Source organism: Enhydra lutris, unplaced genomic scaffold (genome assembly GCF_002288905.1).
Source record: "Enhydra lutris kenyoni isolate GAN:26980312 unplaced genomic scaffold, ASM228890v2 scaffoldscaffold81, whole genome shotgun sequence".
NCBI classification, from domain to species: Eukaryota; Metazoa; Chordata; class Mammalia; order Carnivora; family Mustelidae; genus Enhydra; species Enhydra lutris.
The window spans coordinates 1,015,773-1,036,205 of record NW_019154165.1 but is presented as its reverse complement, the minus strand read 5'-3'; the positions used below and the strand labels follow the sequence as shown (position 1 = coordinate 1,036,205).

General features: G+C 46.3%; 1 protein-coding gene across 1 annotated transcript; it reads left to right on the top strand.

Annotated features, from left to right (window-relative positions):
* The first annotated feature begins 935 nt into the window (after positions 1-935).
* LOC111160996 (germ cell nuclear acidic peptidase) lies at positions 936-20,306 on the top strand. The gene is made up of 10 exons (XM_022524427.1): positions 936-988; positions 7,707-7,753; positions 8,159-8,195; positions 10,331-10,425; positions 12,152-12,481; positions 13,671-13,746; positions 16,955-17,099; positions 18,703-18,841; positions 19,590-19,794; positions 20,060-20,306. The coding sequence occupies exons 1-10, from the start codon at positions 936-938 to the stop codon at positions 20,304-20,306; spliced, it is 1,374 nt and encodes a 457-aa protein (XP_022380135.1).
* The last annotated feature ends 127 nt before the right edge of the window (positions 20,307-20,433 follow it).

Sequence of the window (20,433 nt, the reverse complement as noted above, 5' to 3'; positions counted from 1 at the left end):
CCGAGGGGGGAGTAGGGGGGTCCTGGCGGGGTAAGTGAAGGTTTTGAGGCTGTATTTATGCAAGATAGGCTGAGGCAGAAAACTAGCTTAGGGAGATAAAGGGATTGGGGGAGGTTGGAGAGCGGTTGGGGTTGGGGTGACCTGGTCCCATGTAAGACCATTGGTGCAGTGGGTACAGTAGAGGGATGGGGGGAGTAGAGGTTGGCTAATGGTATGTAGTGGGCTGGTTTGTGTAAGAGTGCCTGGGAATAGGAATAGAGAGGTGGAGGGATGGCAGAGTGGAGAGGGGTCAAAGCCAGATAGGTGGAAGACTCTGGGGCTTGAGGTGGGAGTAGGGAGAGTTCACGTGTGGGGAGAGTGGTGGGCCAGCGGGGATGGGGGTAGTGGGAATCCCTTTTGAGAGAAGATACTCATGGGCCAGGGGCTAAATGGGGATTAGTGCATTGTAAATCCTTACAATGGGGAGAAAATTTCTCTGGGGACTAATAAATGAATGGATTATCCTGGTGCATCGCTATAAGATGGCAGTTGAGGTTACTGCCATGTGCTTTGGGCTTTCTGATTGGTCTGCAGAGAACCTTGGCAGGGCATGGTGGGAGAGGGTGTTGCTCTAGTTTTCTCCAGCCAGGAAAAGCCTGCAACAAACATTTAAATACATCTCGTTTCACAGTGCAGAGCTTTGGCCTCAAATTAGGGTGAATAAGCTGCTCAAAGATAAATGCAGAATGTAGAAATGTTTGTTCCGGGGGCACCTGGGTAGCTCAGTCAGTTAAGCTACCGGCTGGATCTCAACTCAGGTCTTGATATCAGGGTTGTGAGTTCAAACCCCCATGTTGGGCTCTATGCTGGGCATGGGGCCTACAAAAAAAGAAAAGAAATGTTGGTTCTGAGTTTTGGTGTTTTTTAAAGAGTGTATTTTTGTTTTGACTGTAGACATGGACATGTCAGAAGAAGCAGCTGGCCAATCTAAGATCCAGGATGATGATTGGTGAGACTTGAAAAATTCTGTTTTCTCTTAGTTTAGTTATACTTGTGCTGGCCAGATGACTTTCTCAAAAATTGTATGTTTCTTTCAAGTGTGTGGAGTATATAACTTGGTTATAGAATGAATTGTAAAAAGGAACCTTAGAATCACATAGGAATCCAGCCTCTTAATCAATGCACGAATGCTGTTATATATATAACGTCTCTGTTAGTGCCCAGGAGCATAAAACTCCATGAAACAACATAGTACATTGTTGAATATGTGTAATTTCTAGAAAGTTCTTCATTCTAGTGAACTTAAAACTTGTCTTAGGAGCATCTATCCCATTGTTCACTGTGCTGCCCTCTAGAGGTACACAGATGAAGTGTTTATCTTCTCCATGATAAGGGGGTATTTTAAGATCGTTGTCTTAGGGGCGCCTGGGTGGCTCAGTGGGTTAAAGCCTCTGCCTTCGGCTCAGGTCATGATCCCAGGGTCCTGGGATCCAGCCCCGCATCTGACTCTCTGCTCAGCGGGGAGACTGCTTCCTCCTCCTCTCTGCCTGCCTCTCTGCCTACTTCTGATTTCTGTCTGTCAAATTAAAAAAAAAAAAATCGTTGTCTTATCTCTGAAGTCTTGCTCTCCAGGGACACTGCCCTGATTTCCTCCACAGATAAGCATGTAAGCCTATAATACGGGAGAAAGCAGAAACCATAGAACAGAGTCTGGAAATCGGCCCTAATACCCAAATATGAAAACTTAGTTCATGATAAAAAAATGACATTTCAAATCAGTGGGGAAAAGATGGATTCATCAACAAATAATTTGAAGATAATTGGCTAACCATTTGGGAAAAAATGAGAATTGGATTCTTCATCTCTCCTTACGACAAAATAAATTACACATGGGTAAAATATTTAAAAATAAAGGAAATCATTAAAAGTGTTAGAAAACAGGTGGATTTCATTTCCAATAATTTTGGAGTGGGGGAAGCCTCAGTTTGATATCAAACAGAAGTATAAAAATGACAAACTGGAAAAGTATTCACATTACCCATGATAAAATGCTGTTCTTCATCTACAAAGAACTTTTACAGGTCAACAATTAAAAAAAAGGTGAACACACATATGGAAAATGGGCCAAAGATATCAGAAGATAGTTCTTAGGGAAAAAAAATAATGTTGGCCCATAGACATTAAAATTTATTCACCTTAACTTTAATGAAAAAAAAATTTCATGAGATACTGTTTTTCATATATCAGGTTGGCAAAAATTAAAAAAATGGTAATAACTGGAGTTGGTGAATTTGTAGGAGAACAGGCAATTTCTTACAGTCATTGTGGGAATATAAATTGGTGCAACATTTTTGCAGGGCAATCTGGAAATATCCAAATTGTAAATGCCCATGTCCTTTGACCCAGTAATTACTAGGACTTTTTCTTTCCCTGTTAGAAGAATTTTATTTAATTTTTGTATGTGTATATATATATATATATTCACATACACCAAAGTGCATAAATGTGGTTATGTCATACATTCCTTTCTGTGTGTTTACATTTAGTTGCTCTTGACTCCTTTTCCCCTTCTCCCATGTCCCTTCTTCCTATAACTCATATTTATTTCATCATATGTAGACATGTACAGGCTGATACTTTGTCTTGGTTCAGTTCTGGGAAAGAAGGATGTATGATTGAATTACAAGTCCACAGAGAAATACACACAAGGATGTTTGTTGCAGGATTGTTTGTAATAGCACCAATTTGGAAAAAGTTTAAGTGACCTAAGGGTGTAGTTGAATGAATTATTGTTCGTCCAAAAAAATGGTAAGAAATGTATGTTCTGGTAACAGAAAGACTACTAAGGTACGTAAAGTGAAGAACTTCCAGTGACAGAACAATCTGTGTAGCATAATACTATTTATTTTAAAAGATGTGTGCACTTGATTTGTGCTGGTATGTGCTTATGTTTAAGAACTTTCTAGAAGAATAATAAGACACATTGTTTATTCCTGGTGAATGGGACTCTTGGAGGAACAGGGACAAAGTGTTCCTCTCCCTCACTCCTCTTTCCAGTGTTTTTTAATCACTCAGAAAGCTATCTGGTAAACATTATAACAGTTGATAGTCATTAAAACGGAAGGGGGGATTAGCAAAAGAATGCAGCAAATAAACATTGGAAAATACACATCGTAAGTAATAAAAAGAAATGAAAATTTTAATGTTATTTACCTACTAAATTAGTAAATGAGAAAAAGTTATCCTATTATAGTAATGCTCCTGAACCATGCACTGATCTAACCCTTTGCAAATGATTAAGCAAATATACCAAGAGTCATAAAATTGGTCATGTTTTTGATGACTTTGACGTTTGGGAATCAGCTTTATAAATCCACTTTATAAAAGTAATTAAATGGACAAAGATACTTGTTGCAGGATTCAGCTGAAAAATTAATGTGCGTTTTCAAAAATGCACAGTGTAAAATTCTCAGCTCTCCCGCTGACTCTCATTCTCTTGCCCCAAATAATGCCCTGGGCGGGTGGTTGGCATTAGTTCTCCTGAGAAGTAAACAGGCAGTCTGCATTATCAGTTCTCCCCTTGCAAAGCTGGTTAACAGGAGTCTTTCCTCTAGCATTTGATGAAGAATTGAGAGACCCAAGTTCTGGAAACCACAGCTGGGAAGACCAGATCCTGGAGTTCTAGGTGGAGGTGGCCCTTGAGGCTGGATATTGACTGGCCAGTCTCCCCACCCACCCTCGCTGCAAGTCGGGACCACTATGTCTCAGGACCTGGGCACTGTGTTTTCATTAATGCAAATGACTGTTTTTTTGTGTGTGTGTTTGTTTTTTCTTTGGGCTCACTCAGTACCTCACATAACTTTCATGTAAGGTTCGTGTAAATGGCATGTGTAATTAATTTTTTAAATGGAGAACCTTATTGGTGAGATCTTTCAGGCCAAGTCTTTTTTTTTTTTTTTTCAGGCCAAGTCTTTTAAAAATAAGGTTCTATGGGGCTGTGGGTGGGAGGATGGAAAATAATAAAAGGGACCCTTTTTGAGATTCATTCATTCTTTTATTCAGCCCGACAGTTGAGTACTGACTTCCGAATCCTTGTATAAGTTTTACTGTGTGGGATGGGAGATAGAAACATGTAAAGAAGCAATTACGGTATAGTGTGATAAATGCCGCGATGTGGGAGAGGTATGTGATCCTGTAGGAGGGCAGACATTATCTTACTTAATTTTCATAGTAGCCGTATGAGGTAAGTGGTTCTTTTTTTAAAAAATCTATCTATTTTAGAGAGAGAGAGTGGGGGAAAAGGGGCAGAGGGAGAGGAAGAGAGAAAGAATCTCAAGCAGACTCCTCACTGAGTGTAGACACTGGCGGGGGCTTGATCTCACGACCTGGAGATCATGACCTGAGCTGAAATCAAGAGTCCAGTGCTTCACTGCCTGCACCACTCAGACACCCCAAAATGAGTGGTGTGTGTGTGTGTGTGTGTGTGTTTTACAACTGAGGCCCAGGAACTTATTTACAGAAGTCTAGGTGAGAGGCAATGGTGGCATAGAATAAGGTGGTAATAGTAAAGTTGTAAGATTTTATTTATTTATTTGACAGAGACAGATCTCAAGTAGGCAGAGAGGCAGGCAGAGAGAGCGGGGAAGCAGGCTCCCAGCTGAGCAGAGAGCCTGATGTGGAGCTCGATCCCAGGACCCTGAGATCTGAGACCCCAATTCTGAGACTTTTTTCCCCACAGTTTTGAAATTGGGATCCATTATACATTTGATAGTTTGTCATCATTTGGTAGTGTTTTTTTTTCTTTCTTAGTGGTACTTGTGCTTAGACAAGATGAAATGTATTACAGGGGCACCTGGGAGGCTCAGTCATTAAGCGTCTGCCTTCGGCTCAGGTCATGATCCCAGGGTACTGGGATCGAGCTCTGCGTCGGTCCTTCTGCTTGGCGGGAAACCTTCTTCTCCCTCTCCCACTCCCCCTGCTTGTGTTCCCTCTCTTGCTGTCTCTCTCTGTGTCAAATAAATAAATGAAAATCTTTAAAAAAATAAAAGAAACGTATTCTAGAAGTAGAGCCAGCAAATCTTGCTGATGGATTGGATGTGTGATCAGGAGAGGAATTAAGGATGACCCCTAAGTTTTTGGTCTGTGTTACTGGGCAGATGGTTGTGCCATTGACCGAGATTGGTCAGTCTCCTATAGGAACAGGATTGAGGGAAGAAATCGAGAATAATATACTGGCTATGTGACGTTTCAAATGCGTATTAAATGTCCAAGAGGTCACTCAGACAGTTGGAGCTCAGTGGAGAGTTGGAGGCTGGAAATATAAAATTGGGGGATGTGGGGTCTTAGGACAGTGGAACAAATGATCCAGGATAGAGGGGACCGTAGTGCAACACAGAATGGAAAATTGGAGGAATAAAATCCTTGAGAAGGCGGGAGGGGGATGAGATCCAAAGTGTAGGGGAGGGTTTGGCCGGAGACGGTGGTGCGAACACTGTGTTCATTGTTAACTATAAAGAAATAAGAGGATCGGGGGTAGTTGCTGATAGGATGGTAGATTTGCTGGTGGGAGGATGAAGCAGTTCCTGTCTGATGGCTTTATTTTCCCAGTGACTTAGGAGACAAGGTCATTAACAGAGTGAAAGAGGTTTCCACAGTTTGAAGGCGGAAGGACTCCTGAAATACATAATGCGAGGGGCGGAGGACTGGTTTCTCACTGATCAACCAAAGTCCAATTAGTAGTTCTGGTGGCCTGGCCACTGACTAGTCTTTTTTTAACCTAAGATACTTTGTTTTTTTTTGTTTTTGTTTTTGTTTTTGTTTTTGTTTTTTAATACTACAAGATGGAGAAGCAGAAATACTGTATTTTAAAAATTACCAGGGCACCTGGGAGGCTCGGTCAGTTGAGCCTCCAACTCTTTCAGCTCAGGTCATGATCTCGGGGTCCTGGGATCGAGCCCCACTTCAGGCTCTGTGCTCAGCATGGAGTCTGCTTAAGATTCTCTTCTCCCTCTAACCCCTCTGCCCCATTCGCACGTACTCTCAAATAAATTAAAAAAAATCTTGGGGCGCCTGGGTGGCTCAGTGGGTTAAAGCTTCTGCCTTCGGCTCAGGTCATGATCCCCAGGTCCTGGGATCGAGCCTCGCATCAGGCTCTCTGCTTGGCAGGGAGCCTGCTTCCTCCTCTCTCTCTCTCTCTGCCTACTTGTGATCTCTGTCAAATAAATATATAAAATCTTTAAAAAAAAATCTTTTTAAGAAAAGAGAACCAGGGTCACGTTTTGACCCATACCTGGGAAACCTTACACCTGGCAAGAGTTTTTTTTTTTTTTTTTTTCCGATTTAAAAAAAAAAAAGTTGACTCTGAAACCAATAATACGGTATATGTTAATTGAATTTAAATTACAAACATGGAAAAAAAATTTGAGGTCTACTCCTGAGTAAGTCCAGTGTACAGTGACAGATACATGAGCAGGAAAATGAACCAAGGGGGGTGAGCCAGCATGTATCTTGAAAAACAGAAAAAAATATTTTCAATGCAATATTATAACCCAATATAAAAATATTATCCGTCCAATATATTGCTAATCTGATAACCAATCTCAAGGTTAAAATGAACACCATCAAGAAATGCCGAAGGTTAACTTGATGGAACTATAGGTCCACCTTTAGTGCTTTTTGGTTTCCTCTTTGAGCTCTGTGTCACACTAACTAAGATAACCTGTGATTAGGTCCTATGGGGGGGGCAAAGAAGCAAGGGGCCCCAGCATCACTGTTCATTGCAGGGAGCAGCCGCAGCTGGGGCAATCCCCCTTCGTTTGCCCCCCAAGAAATGGATTTCAGCATTTGCCGATGTCCCAGCTAGACCACAGTCCCAGTATGTAGGCCCTCTTTTTTTTTTTTTTAAAGACTTATTTATTTGACAGAGAGATCACAAGTAGGCAGAGCAGCAGGCTCTTCCTGCTGGGGGGGTGGGGGGATCAGGCTCAGCAGAGAGCCTGATGTGTGGGGCTCGATCCCAGCATCCTGAGATCATGACCTGAGCTGAAGGCAGAGGCTTAAGCCACTGAGCCACTCAGACGCCCCCGTAGGCCCTCTTCAAACCAGTAAAGCCCTACAAGGTGTCCTCCTCCCTCTTTGGTCCTTTTGATTTTTACCTGTAATCTCTTCATCCTTGGGTCTTTTCATGGGTGGCCCTTGTCTCAGAAATCACTTTCATATCTTTCTTTTCCTCTTTTTCTTAGATTTACTTAGTTATTTTAGAGACAGAGAGAGTGGGTGTGGGGAGAGGGAGAGTGAATCCTCAAGCAGACTCCCCTCTGAGTGTGGCGACCGCCTTGGGCTCAATCTCACAACCCTGAGATCATGACCTGAGCCGAAACCAAGAGTTGGATGCTTAACGGACTGAGCCACCTGGGAGCCCCCCCACTTTCATGTCTTTACATAGAAATAGATCACTTGGCAGAAAACAGGCTTCTTGCTGGTAGCTGATGATACTCAATGAACATCCTTCCCCTATTTTCGATTCTGCTGTAGACTGAGCAACTTGTTGCTCCTAATTTTTCTTCACCTCCCCTGCTGTGATCTTAATTTCCCAACTCCCTAAAACTTTTCACACATGTCAGAAACTCTGGTGGGTGGTTCTCTCCATGCGAGATCCTCTGCTCATGGACTTGCGAACGATGTTCATTGGCCTTCCTTTATACCAATGCGTATCTCATTTTTCACAGTTGCATTCTTACTGTGGACTCAAGCAGTGATGAAGAGTTTGAGCCCTGTAAGTAGCATCGCTTCAAAGTGGTAATTTCCGTTTCAAGGCGTAACTTAACCCTGTCTTTGTGAAGATCACTGAAATGTGGTTTGGGACATTTGGTGTGAGCTGGTCCAGGGTCTATCTCCTCTAGGGTCTCTCTCCACATTGGTGAGATGAAGGTCATTTCCCTGCTATTAGGAGCAGAGGCAGTTCTTTGGGCTTGGTTTGCCACCTTGATCTTTTTCATTCTAGGTATCCTGACTTTTATTTCCTCTCTAGCTCACATAGGGTGGGGGGATATAAGCCTCCCATCGATTTTGACCAGCCCTAACTTCTGGACGTAGGCTTTAGGGAGTTAAAGATGTGGGTAACTAGGCTTGTATCCTCCTTCAGATGCTTCCTGACACACTCTTTCCTTCTCTGATTTAGTTGGAACCAAAAAGAAGGAGCAGAAAAGGAACTTTAGGTGAGTAGGAAAATTAGCGACATTTGACATTTGTTGAGGAATGATGTTGTGTGTAAGGAGATTGACAAATAAACAACACATTTCCTCCCTGAGCACTATGTTCAGGGTCATAGTAGGTATCTGATCTCACAGCCGGGTTCAGAGTATTAGATCTTTTTGCCAGGCCTGTTATCTAATTGGTCACTTTCTTATTCGGAATGTCTTTGTGATCGATTTGTCCTCTAATTTCCACTCTCTACTCCTCAGGCCCTTATGGGCCCATGTGCCAGACTGTAGGAGGTGCTAAGAAAATTTACAGGAATAAATCCAAAATAGGATGCTAGGTAACTGATGTTTCCACATTGACTCCTCGAATTACCATAGCAGGTGTGTTGAAACATGATTTACATAATGGCAAAATTCACCGTTTGAGGTGTACAGTTCAGTGAAATTTGACAAATTTGACAAATGTATATGGTAGTGTAAACATTACTACAATCACAGGAGATGCAGGATCTTTTCATCACTGCCATTTACATTTTATTTTATTCTTTAATTTTGAAATTTCTGTGTTTTGACAATATTTTTATATTTATTTATATATTTATTTGTGAGTAAAGCAATAGAAGTTTATTAAGTGAAGATAGAAAAAGCTCTCAAGAATGAGAGGGGTCCCAACAGGGTTGCCCTATTTTTTTTATTTTTTATTTTTATCTTTCTGAAGACTTTTTTTTAAATGTTTGTTTGTTTTGTTTTTAAATAACCTCTACACACAGCATGGGGCTCGAACTTTGAACCCCAAGATCAAGAGTCGCTCGCTCCTCCGACTGAGCCAGTCAGGCACCCCCTACAGTATTTTTGTTTGTAATTGTAAAAATTTTAAATTTTAATTCCAATATAGTTAACGTGCAGTGTACTATTAGTTTCAGGTGTATGATAAAGTGATTCAGCACTTCTGTCCATCATCTGGTGCTCATCACGGTCATCATTTAGGTTTCAGATGCTTTATTGTAGTTTCTTTGTGGCTTCCAGTATTATACATAATAAAGTCCTTACTTGATAATACATTTAAATGTCCAATTTTTAAATAGAAAAATTGGTTTCTTCCTGCCTCCAAGGGATAGATGTTGAACAAATACATAGAGAAAATCTGTTTTAATGGGCCTGCTGGGAATGCCCACAGCTCTTGGTCTAGTCCCTGGAGGCTACTATAAGTTGGATATTGGAGGAAGGGTGAAACTGGGGAAGGAGGGGGCTTTCCGCTTCTCAGTTTTCCTTGAACTGAGTTCAGTTTTGGGCCTGTGTAAATGGAGGGGCCTGTAGGCAGGGCCGATCCTCAAAACGTTTAACGACTGGTTGAGTACAGACAGGGATCAGTCAGGATGACTGGCAGACCCGTCAGAGCAGACGCCGTCAATAAACGCTGGGCAGGGCTATTCCTGCACGTGTGAACCGCAAGTCAGCCCTACCCACGGGATACCAGGTAGGAAGTTAGAATTGTGGAGCTGGAAGTCAGGCACACAGTTGGCCTGGATATAATGGCTTGCGTTGGCAGATAGGTGACGTCCACGCAGTCCTTTGGAATTGATTAGCTTGGTGCGAAGGCACTGTGGAGAAAGCCTGGGAGTGAGCTGAGGAAGAGAGGTTAGTGAGAAGGAGTGGATAGAGGGGCAGGAAGAGAACCAAAACAGAACAGTAGCTTGGAAATCCCAAAAAGAGTTTTAAGGAGGGAGTGACCAACGGGAAAGCCAAGGCCCCTCAACCTGGCAGCTTAAATGTGAATATGGTAGAAGTGGATTAGTGGATTTGTGACTGTAACAGGTAAAGATAAAGGAAAATGTCCACTAACTGATAAAAATTAACATTTGCCTAGTCCGTTTTTGCCCTGCACCAGAACTGTTGGCATACATGCCTTTGGACAGCCCATTTCACTCAGTACTTGACAGATAGCTCCTTTCGCAAGGATAGAGCCAGATTTAGTGATTTGGTTGAAAGATGGAAAATCGGGAATAATGATTGAGTAGTTCTGAAGAAGGGGAATGGCAATAGAACATTTTCAGGTGCTCGTGTCCATGGTGGAGGAGTTAGGAAAGGCCGTGAAAAGAAGACCGTAGTGCTGACGTTTCACTGTTGTTTTTCCCTGTCTCCTCACTCAGCTATGTGGTGATTGACTCTGACTCTGAAGACGAATACTTCAGTGATAAGGTCAGAGCTCACATATCTGACATCAGCAGCGAAGGCAAGTATACTCGTAACGGAGGGAAGTAGCTGAGATCGGCATCCCCATCACACAGTGGTTTTAGGGTACACATCAGGATATGCGTCAGCAAACGTTCGATTCTGGCACCCACTTAGTAGCAGGTGCCACCATTTCTTCCCTCGTGGGTGCTGGATGTGGATATGGATAGATTCCCTACACACACCTCCTCCCTGGTGAATTTCCAAACGCAGCAGCAACTGTTCTAGGCACTTTAGCTCTTGGTCATCCCCTTCCATAGAGTTCTGGCCACCTATATACAGGGTTCCCCTCCTACCTATATATAGGGACCAGGGCTGGGGAAGAAAGGAGCTGACACTAGGAAGGTATGAAGGCTGCTCAGCAACCCTCCCCACTCTACCCCCGCACCCATCCCCACCATTTTTTTCATCCTCTGTGTGTGGGAATGACAGAGAGAGGGAAGGTGAGAGGTGTGGGCTCATTCTTTTCAGCTGGGGAGAGACTTAGCTAGATGATGGTGCTGAGTCAGCCCACCGTGACTTCTCGGGGGAACCCTTGCTTTCTCCAGCTAGCTCTTTGTCTTTGCCTCTCCCCATTCTGCGTATATTTTCTGGAGATTTCTGTCCTTCTTGGAGCCTGTTTCCCACAGCAGTTCTTTGCCCCTTTGGTTTCAGAGGCTCTTTTAAAAACCTTTCCAGAGGCAGGGAGCCGTATTCGCAGTTTGGAACCTATTCAGTAGGGGGGTGAAAAGTAGGAAGATGAGGAGCTTTTTCTTTTTAATTTTAGATTTTATTTATTTACTTAATTATCTGAGAGAGCAGGGGAGGAGCAGAGGGAGAGAGGCAAGCAGACTTCTCGCTGAGTGTGGAGCCTGATGTGGGGCTCGATCTCACAACCCCCGAGATGTTGACCTGAGTCGAAATTAAGAGTAAGATGCTTAACAGACTGAGCCACCCCGGTGCCCCAAGACTAGGAGCCTCTTTGGCCTTAGGGATGGTACTTTATTGATCTTTGTTCACTTCTGACAAAGATAGGGCATGACCCATAGGCCTCTCCTTAAGGTACCTGCACCCTTAAAGTGCTGGCTGTTTCTTTGGTAACTACCAAAGAGCTACCATTGGCCAGAGTTTCCTGGCTAACCTGTGTTATCAGAGCAGGGAAAGGAGAGGTGGCTTGGAACCCTAGTCTGCTACTGTTCTGCTAGCTGTCCCCTCTCAATGATTTTTCCTGTGGTTTTTGTCTTTCTCTGACTGACTTGTTTTCACTTAGCATGATACACTCTAGCTCCATCCACGTCAAAGAACAGTATGGAGGTTCCTCAAAAAGTTAAAAATAGGGGTGCCTGGGTGGCTCAGTTGGTTGAGAGGCTGCCTTTGGCTCAGGTCATGATCCTGGGGCCCCAGGATCGAGTCCTGTATCGGGCTCCCAGCTCCATGGGGAACCTGCTTATGTTCTCTGTCAATCTCTCTCTCTGATAAATAAAATCTTAAAAAAAAAAAGTTAAAAATAGACCAACCCCACAATCCAGCAATTGCACTCCTAGGTATTTACCAAAGGATAGAAAAATACAGATTCGAGGGGCTGCATGCACCCCAATGTTTGTCGTAGCACACTCAACAACCAGATAACAGATTCTTAACTGTGATTCTGAACGTCCCCGTTTCCAGCTTGCTTCATTTGTGCTCGATAATCTGAAGTTGAGTGTGTGGGGTGGGCAGAGGGAGTATATGAATATGTGACCGTGTCTCGTGAATTTCAGATGAGATTCTGGATGTGTTATCAGACACCGAGGAGCAGCCAATAGTTATTACTGATGATGACAGTGATTTTGAGGGCCCTGTGCTCATAATAGACGAGGATTCGTATGATCAGGGCCAAACTGCCTCAGAGGAAAAAGAGATGGAGGTCTTCAGTGTCTCCCAAAGCGGTTCCTCTAATGATGCTGGGGAGCTGAATCATGGTGAAAATCTGGGCCAGCCACCACGCGGTGCCGAAGCCGAGGTAGAGATTACAGATGACAAGCCCGCACCTGTGGTGGAGCAGCCACGGAAGAGGAAGAGTAAGACCAAGAATATATGTGTGACACCCGGTAAGCCAGTTACCTCAAGGGCACCCAACCTCCCGAATCCGCCCTGCTCTCCTCTCTCCCTGTGCACCAGCCAGGCCTGCTTTGCCCTTGAGAGGTCTGTCCTGCCTACTGACCTTAGGCCTTTCAGCAGCTTCCTGGTGGCTAAGGGAGATAGCCATCCCAGGCAAAAAGATCTTTCTGGAAGTGGGAGAGGAAAAACTGTGTCTTAGGAGCTGTCGTTCCCTCGATCTGGCACGCTTTCTCTCTGTGCTTTTCATCCTAAGGAGATGCCATTTTTCTTGGGACCCAGCCCAATTGTCAGTTCCTGTAGGGAGCCGGACATCAGAGAGGCTCCTCCCTCCTGGGTTCCCAAAGTTCTCAGAGCCTGTCCCTGCTAAAGCACTTACCCAGCTGTCTTATGATGTGTTTCTGAATCTGTCCCCCGCCCCCCAGTGGACGATGAGCCTCTGGGTGGGAGGACTCTTCAGTTTCAAGTCTCTCCCAGGGTCTAGCTTGGTATTCGGCACATAGTTGATGTTTAATACTTTTTTTCAGTGAACGAATGAATGACACCGCTGTTACAGAAGTCTCTGGCTAGAGCAGTCAGCAGTAAATGGGGGCTAACCAAAGACACACAGGTTGGGCTTGTATGCTGAGTGAAGGTCTACGCTAGAATCTGAGATGCTTCCTTGTATTGTTTTTTTTTTTAAGATTTTATTTGAGAAGAGAGAAAGGGACAGGAACAGGGGCAGAGGGAGAAGCAGGCTCCCCGCCAAGCAGGGAGCCAGATGAGGGGTTCGATCTGAGCACCTGAGATCATGACCTGAGCCCAAGGCAGACGCTTAACTGGCTGAGCCACCCAGGCGCCCCTGAGCCACATCCTTAGGGCAAGTGCATGAGATGTGCCACACTGTTCCTTATGCCGCCTGTGCCTCAGTTGCCCACACAATCTGACCTCTAGCGGCAGGCTCACATCACCTCATTATATAGTCCTTGTACCTATGAGAGCCTTGTACCCAGCTTACTCTGCTGACAGCTCTGGGATTGACTCAGGGAGACTTTGTCACCAACTGATGGAGAGTATGCAGGCTTCAGACCTTTTCTAGATGGTGCTCTGCGTGTGGCTGTGGGGGCTGCTCCTGGGTGCACCTTTCTTCCAGTTCTGGATGGGCCCAGCTTTCAGGGTACAGATGAGCTATTATCTTTACAGCTGTGAGACTCTCCAAAAGACGTGCGCCTACAAAGAAGAAGCCCGGTGCAGGGAAAATTGAAAAACGCACGCCTGGGTACGTACTATTCTTGTTCAGCTGCGTGGGAATTAATGGTACCGTTGTCCCGTCTGTGTGAAGTGGTCCACCGCACCTGTGGGAGGGTCTTCCAGGGGATGGAGGAGTCTGGTTGGGAAGGGGACAAGGCTTCCTTCCCTGAATTGGGGGGGCATAAATTGGGAAGAGGAGGGAGGAGAGGAGGAGGAGACACTGCACTGCTCCCCACCTCTTTTTGTCCCCAGCAGAGCCCTGCACGGGCACCCCACCACAATTCCTGTGCTCCCCTGGGTGGGTCCAGAGCCCTTTGGCCCCCACATCGGTGCTGGCCTTTCCTCGGTCCTTAAACTCAGGTCAAAAACTCATGTGTAGCCAAACATGAGACTTTTCTTCAGACTACGTACTGCCTTGTTGCCACCAGTGGGCACTAAACCAAAGCAGTCACAGGGGAGATGGCGGGAAGGCAGAGTGGACATGTCCCCATTCATTGGAATTGGGAGGGGGCAGTCAAGATTGCCTTTCGGGTTTTCACGGTGCTTTGGCTGCCTCCAGTTACTCCTACAGCTTGTCGATGTTCTTGAACATTTCGAAAGCTTAAACATCAGGGTGAAACTAGATGGCTCATGGTGCCTTTATTTTTATTAGGCTGTGTGGAATTGGTCCTGAGAACAGCAGGTCACTTAGACCAAAGACATGTCAATACTTTAAAGGAAGCAAAAAAACTGACACTTTTTTTTTTTCATTCAGATTGCAGGACGTTTTCACCTTTCCCCTTAAAAAGACGGTGTAGTAGGCATAATTTTCTTCGTTCTTCCTCGTGTTCAGGAGTCATACATACTTACATCCGAACTATCTTACAAGACAAGAAATGTGTTTGAAGGACTGTCTGCTTGTTTGGTTTTGGTTTTGTTTATACCTGGATTTTGAAGCAATAAATGCATCTTTTTTTTAAAAGGTTTTATTTATTATTTGACAGGGAGAGACACAGTGAGAGAGGGAAAAAAAGCAGGGGGAGTGGGAGAGAGAGAAGCAGGCTTCCTGCTGAGCAGGGAGCCTGATGCAGGGCTCGACCCCAGGACCCTGGGATCATGACCTGAGCCGAAGGCAAACGCTTAATGACTGAGCCACCCAGACGCCCCACAATAAATGCATCTTACGGGGAGAAGAAGAACGACATGACAGGCACGGGCACAGCAGGGCCACTTGAACCTAAGCTGAGAGGCGCTCTCTGCTTCTGCACTTGTCGCTCAGAGAAGCAGCTCTCGTCGTTTGGCATGTTCTCTCACGGGTGGATCTGTGGCCAGCCAAGGATCTTCTCTGGGTTCCTAGATAACAGCCATGAGCTGCCTTTGCTTCCAGGCACCCATGTCTTGGGCAGCTCCCAGATTGCTTTGCTGTGGTGTGACAGAAGGAGGCTGCCCCTGGGCGGCGGCGTCCTCCGCATCAGCCCAAGGAGACTAGTGTGTTTGGACTCCTCACGGTTGCCTTGGTGCTTCCTGTGGTAGTCTGCGGGCTTCCTGTTGTGCCTCGCCTTGTTCCTGTACAGGCTGCTCACGGGTCATGGCGTCTGATGTACCCATTTGGGGTCTTGCTGGTTCCTCTGATGTGGAGGTATTCTGCCTGCAAGTGAAGTGGCAGAGGCATTGAGGGGAAGGTGGGCCAAGCCACAAGGCCTGCTTGACATAGGTGCCAATGGCGGGGGGGGGTCCCCCCTTCTCTGCTGAGGTCTGCAGATGGTTTGGGTTTTTATCTGCTACCTTTTTGGATGCAAATTTGCTTTCAGTACAAGGTAATTTGAGGCAGACCATGTTCGTCACCAGTCTCGGGCTCTGGGGGATGAGGACCCTGACTTGAGCTGCCTTGGCCTGGTTTTGTTCTGATTTCCTCTCTCCACCCCAGCCCCCTCCCAGAAGGCTTCTTTTGTGACTTCAGGATTCATGAGTGTCCCGGCAAAATCCCCGTCTCAGGAGTTCCGTTAAGTCAGAGACTCAGCTTACGTGTGTTTGCTCCTGTTTTCATCTGTGCCGCTCAGTGGGCTCATCTCTTGGGACCTGTGGGCGGTTGTGGCCAGGATTAAAGGGTGAAATGAATTGTTATTACAAGTGTGAGTCCTCCATGTGCTTAGCACTATTCTTTGTGCAGTGCAATTAGACCTCAAAAGATGGGGCGGCAGTAGGGGTCTAATGGGAAAGACCCCAAGATTTGGGTCCAAAGATCCAGGGTCTCTGTGAACTTTGGGGAAGTCACCTGACCTCGGACCTTTGGTTTCTTGTCCGCCAAGTAGAGATCATGAGAATAGCAATCGCTTCTTTGGAGGGTGTTGGTGAGGATTAAATAAGATAAGGCAACAAGAAGTTCTCTGCAAAGGAGAAAACACTACATGGATGGGGGTTCTCAGGAGAGCTGGAGACGTGGTCATTCTAGGGCTCAGGGGTGAATCGGTTGTGCCCAGACATGAACAGACTGCGGGAAATCACAGTTCCTGTCCAGAGAACATTTAACTTGCCCACCTTGGCCACAGTGGAAATAGTAGCTGGAGACAGAGGTTGGGGTCTGATTGACCTGGGCCTTGAATGGCCAGGCTACACAGTCATGGCAAGCTGGGGAGGGACGGAATAGTGTGTGTGTGGGGGGTTGGGGTGGAGGAAGAAAGAAAGAAAAAGGGCCTGGAGGGGAGGAACACAGAGGAACACTGTAGCAGCAAGGCCCAGAGGGGAGAGGAACTTGAACTAGGCTGGCGACCGTGGGGTGCAAAGGAGGTCTGGCTGGAAGAGATGAGAAGGAGATTGTGGTTTTTGAGCTTATTTGAATATGGGGCAAGGATAAAAATGGATTTTAAGATGTCTCTGAGGTTTTCAGCCTGGTGTAACAGAAGTCCGCTAACAAAACACACCAAGCAGGGGACGTACTCAGGTTAATCAGTTGGCGGTACACCTGGGGACCTTGTCAACTTGGAACTGGATCCCCCAGGAGAGAGCTCGAGACTGCGGATACAGGAGTGGGATCACTCCTGCTGAGGTTGAAGCCACAGGCTTCACATCTCTGAGAATGCAAATAGTGAAAAGAAAAAGGCTATGCGTGGAACTTTGGGGACTGCTCTCCTACAAGGAGCTGGAAGGACGAGGAACTGGCACCTTTTCTGAGTCTCTGTGGATATGACCCGCATGTGCGCACTTCTCTCATTTCTTCCTCCAGCTGTACATAACTCAGTTGAACTTAACCTTCGCAGGAAAGCGACATGCAAAATACCTGGATGTTTCCTGCGTGACCTGGAAAACGCGAAGCAGTATTCTGGAAGGAAATTCAAGCAAAATAAGGATAGCCTGGTTCAGAAAATCTACACCCTGTTTAACAGCTCGGTGTTTAATAAAAAGGTATTGACGAATGAGCGCTAGATGAGCACCTGCTGGACACCTGGCGCTCTCGGGAGCTGTGAGGTGTGTGGATGTGTTAGCTGTGTATTTCCGGCTCTGGAGAAGTGTCAGCTTACAAGGAGAGATGATGCAGTTGTAGGTGAAAGAAATCACACGGGTTTGTGGCTAATCATCTATGGGTAGACTGTTACCAGCACAGGAGATCAGCAGAGGCAGAAAAATCACTGAGAGCCCCAACTGGTCAGGAAATAAGGTTGCCTGCAGGAAGTAAGACTTCTGGTTCTTGAGGGATGGTAGGCAGAGAGAGCAGCAGTTGTGTGTGGGGAGTGGAGAGGGCGTATGCTGATCCTTGAGTATCTGGAAAGAGAGGCTTTATGTTGAAGGATAATGGGAAGGAGCTCTGTGAGCCTGGGCAAGTTACTTATCCCCTCTTTGCCTCAGTGTCCTCATCTGTAAGATGGGAACGATAATAGTACCTGCTACTTCATAGAATTATTGTTCTTTTTTAAAGATATTATTTGTCAGAGAGAGAGCTCATGAGCAGGGGGAGGAGGGGTACAGGGAGAGGGAGAAGCAGACTCCCCTGCTGAGCAGGGAGCCTGATGCAGGGCTCAATCCCAGGACCCTGGGATCATGACCCAAGGTGAAGGCAGACACGTAATTGATGGAGCCCCCCAGGTGCCCCCACAGAACTATTGTTAGGCCTAGGGAAGGTAATACTCCTTAAGTGTCTAGAACAGAGCCTCAGCGGTTGTTAGGATTTTCAGACTTTCATTATTTCTGCTGACACAACCAGGTTCCCCAGCTTTTGGGGAAGTCACTCCTCATGACAGTGGTGTCACATCACATGGCTGATGAGGGGACTGAGGTGCATGTGCAGTTTCATCTCTGCATTCTTATGCTGGGGGGGGGAGAGGGCTCCATTTCCTGCCTCAGCGGGGTTTGCCCTTCTCTCCTTGGCTGCCCCTGACCTGTGTCCCCATGTGGGGCAGCTCAAGTCCTGTGTGCGTGTACCCTCAGCCATCTCCCTTGTGTCCTGATGGCTTGTGCGTCATTTTCACCTGGGCTTCAGCCTGGCTTTTACTCTCCCCAGAATGTTTATTTTTATTTTTTTTTAAGATTTTATTTATTTATTTGACAGACAGAGATCACAAGTAGGCAGAGAGGCAGGCAGAGAGAGAGAGGTGGAAGCAGGCTCCCCGCGGAGCAGACAGCCCGATGTGGGGCTCGATCCCAGGACACTGGGATCATGACCTGAGTTGAAGGCAGAGGCTTTAACCCACTGAGCCACCCAGGCGCCCCTCCCCAGAATGTTTAGATGTGCAGAACTTTCTTTCTTTCTTTTTTAAGATTTTATTTATTTATTTCAGAGAGAGATCACAAGCAGGGGGAGGGAGTGGAGGCAGAGAGAGAAGCAGGCTCTCCATGGGGAGTTGGAACGCGGGGCTCGATTCCAGGACCCCGGGATCATGACCTGAGCCGAAGGCAAATGCTTAACCCACTGAGCCACCCAGGCGCTCCCCTTGCAGGGCTCTTGAGTGAATAGTCTTTGGTCTGCTTGAAACTGCTTGCTGACTCACTTTGCTTGCTGTTTTGTTCTCAGCTACCAGAGAAAATTGATATTGGCTGGAATAAAAAGATGCTGAGGACCGCTGGCTTATGCACCACGGGTGAGACCCGTTACCCTAAGAAGCAGCGTTACGCGAAGATCGAGATTTCCCTGAAAGTCTGCGACTCCGCAGGTGACAGGCAGCTTTCTGGCTGCGCCCTTTCCTTATGTAGCGACTCTTACATACTGGTGTTTCCTGACAGCCTGTGCCACAGCTTTACCTGTCCTTCCTGGGTAGCTGGGCCTACTGCGCCTTGCTCTGGGGGCATTAACTTCTTATTTTTAGAATTTTCAGGAAAGATTTATTCATTTATTTTAGAGAGAGTGATTTATTTATTTTAGAGAGAGAGAGAGAGAGAGAGCATGAGCAGGGCGAGAGGGAGAGAGAGAATCTGAAGCAGACCATGCTGAGCACAGAGCCTGACATGGGGCTCGGTCCTACTACACTGAGATCGAGATCTGAGCCAAAATCAAGCGATGGACTGTGCCACCCAGGTGCCTCTGCTCAGAGGACACGATTATCGGCTTGGCTGTCTTTCGATTAGGCTAACTGTCTCTCTGCAGGTAGCTCCCCTGTTGCCAGCAGCGGTGTCTCTATTCACCCAGTAACTAAGGTTCAAGGTCTCACCCCCATAGCTAGCCAATCACCAGATCTTCAAAATGACCCTTCTATCCTCGTTCCTTTGCCTCTGCCCAGGTGTGGGGCCCTGTCACCTCATTCTTCATCTCGCTCCTTTCAGTTTCCAGCACACCACCATGTCACTTTCCTACTAAGCCACCTGGGGCTCGTGTGTGGCAGGGTTGAGGGTCTCAGGTGGTTGGGGGCAGACTGGAGGGCAGTGGTTCAGGTGCTCATGACTTCTTTCCATCCCTCTCCCAAGACCGTCTCCGGGACACTTTGATCCATGAGATATGCCACGCAGCCTCCTGGTTGCTTGACGGCATCCGTGACTCTCATGGGGACGCATGGAAGTATTATGCCAAGAAATCGAACATGGTGCACCCGGAGCTGCCCATGGTCACCCGCTGCCATAACTATAAGATTAACTACAGGATCCATTATGAATGTACTCGGTGCAAAACCAGGTAAGACCCTCCGCCTCAGACTTCTCTTCGGTTACGTTTCTGCTGTGGCCTCCAGCTAACTGGCCCTTCGTGGTTTCGTTAGTAAGCCCATGGCTGGCCTGCCTGTGGAGTAAACCTCTGCTCCTCTCTGCGTCTTCTTTCTCCATGCTCTGCTACTTGGAGCTGGCCTGAGAGCCTTGCTTTGGGCCCCCAGCCAGCAGCTCCGAGAACACGCTGAGTTCCGCTGGCTGATCAGTTTGCTGTGTGGTGTCTCTTTCCTCATTAGGGTCGGCCGCTATACCAGATCCTTGAACACCGATCGCTTTATCTGTGCCCAGTGCAAGGGGCCTCTGGTCATGTTGCCGCTAACTCGCAAGGATGGAACCCCCATTGCGCCCCATGTGAGGCCCTTTGCTAAGTACGTGCAGGAGAATTATAGAACGATTAAGCATGAGACGGAAGGGATAAGCCATGGGGATGTGATGAGGCGGCTGAGCAAGGATTATGCCGATAAGCAAAGGCAGGATCATTGAGGTTATCTGGGGGCGCATTTCTGTAGGCTGAGCCCCTGCCTTAACTGCTAAGAAGTTTTAGAAAAATATGTTTCTGATAAGTGGTGAATATTAGGAATATTAGGATTTAAACCATTTCTTTATAGCC

Bases quoted from the DNA above. Each gene is read 5' to 3' on its own strand.
- LOC111160996 (XM_022524427.1), top strand. From the start codon at position 936: ATGGACATGTCAGAAGAAGCAGCTGGCCAATCTAAGATCCAGGATGAT. The intron at 8,196-10,330 runs GTGAGTAGGAAA...CTCCTCACTCAG, and splicing joins GAGCAGAAAAGGAACTTTAG to CTATGTGGTGATTGACTCTG. The intron at 10,426-12,151 runs GTAACGGAGGGA...CGTGAATTTCAG, and splicing joins CAGCGAAGGCAAGTATACTC to ATGAGATTCTGGATGTGTTA.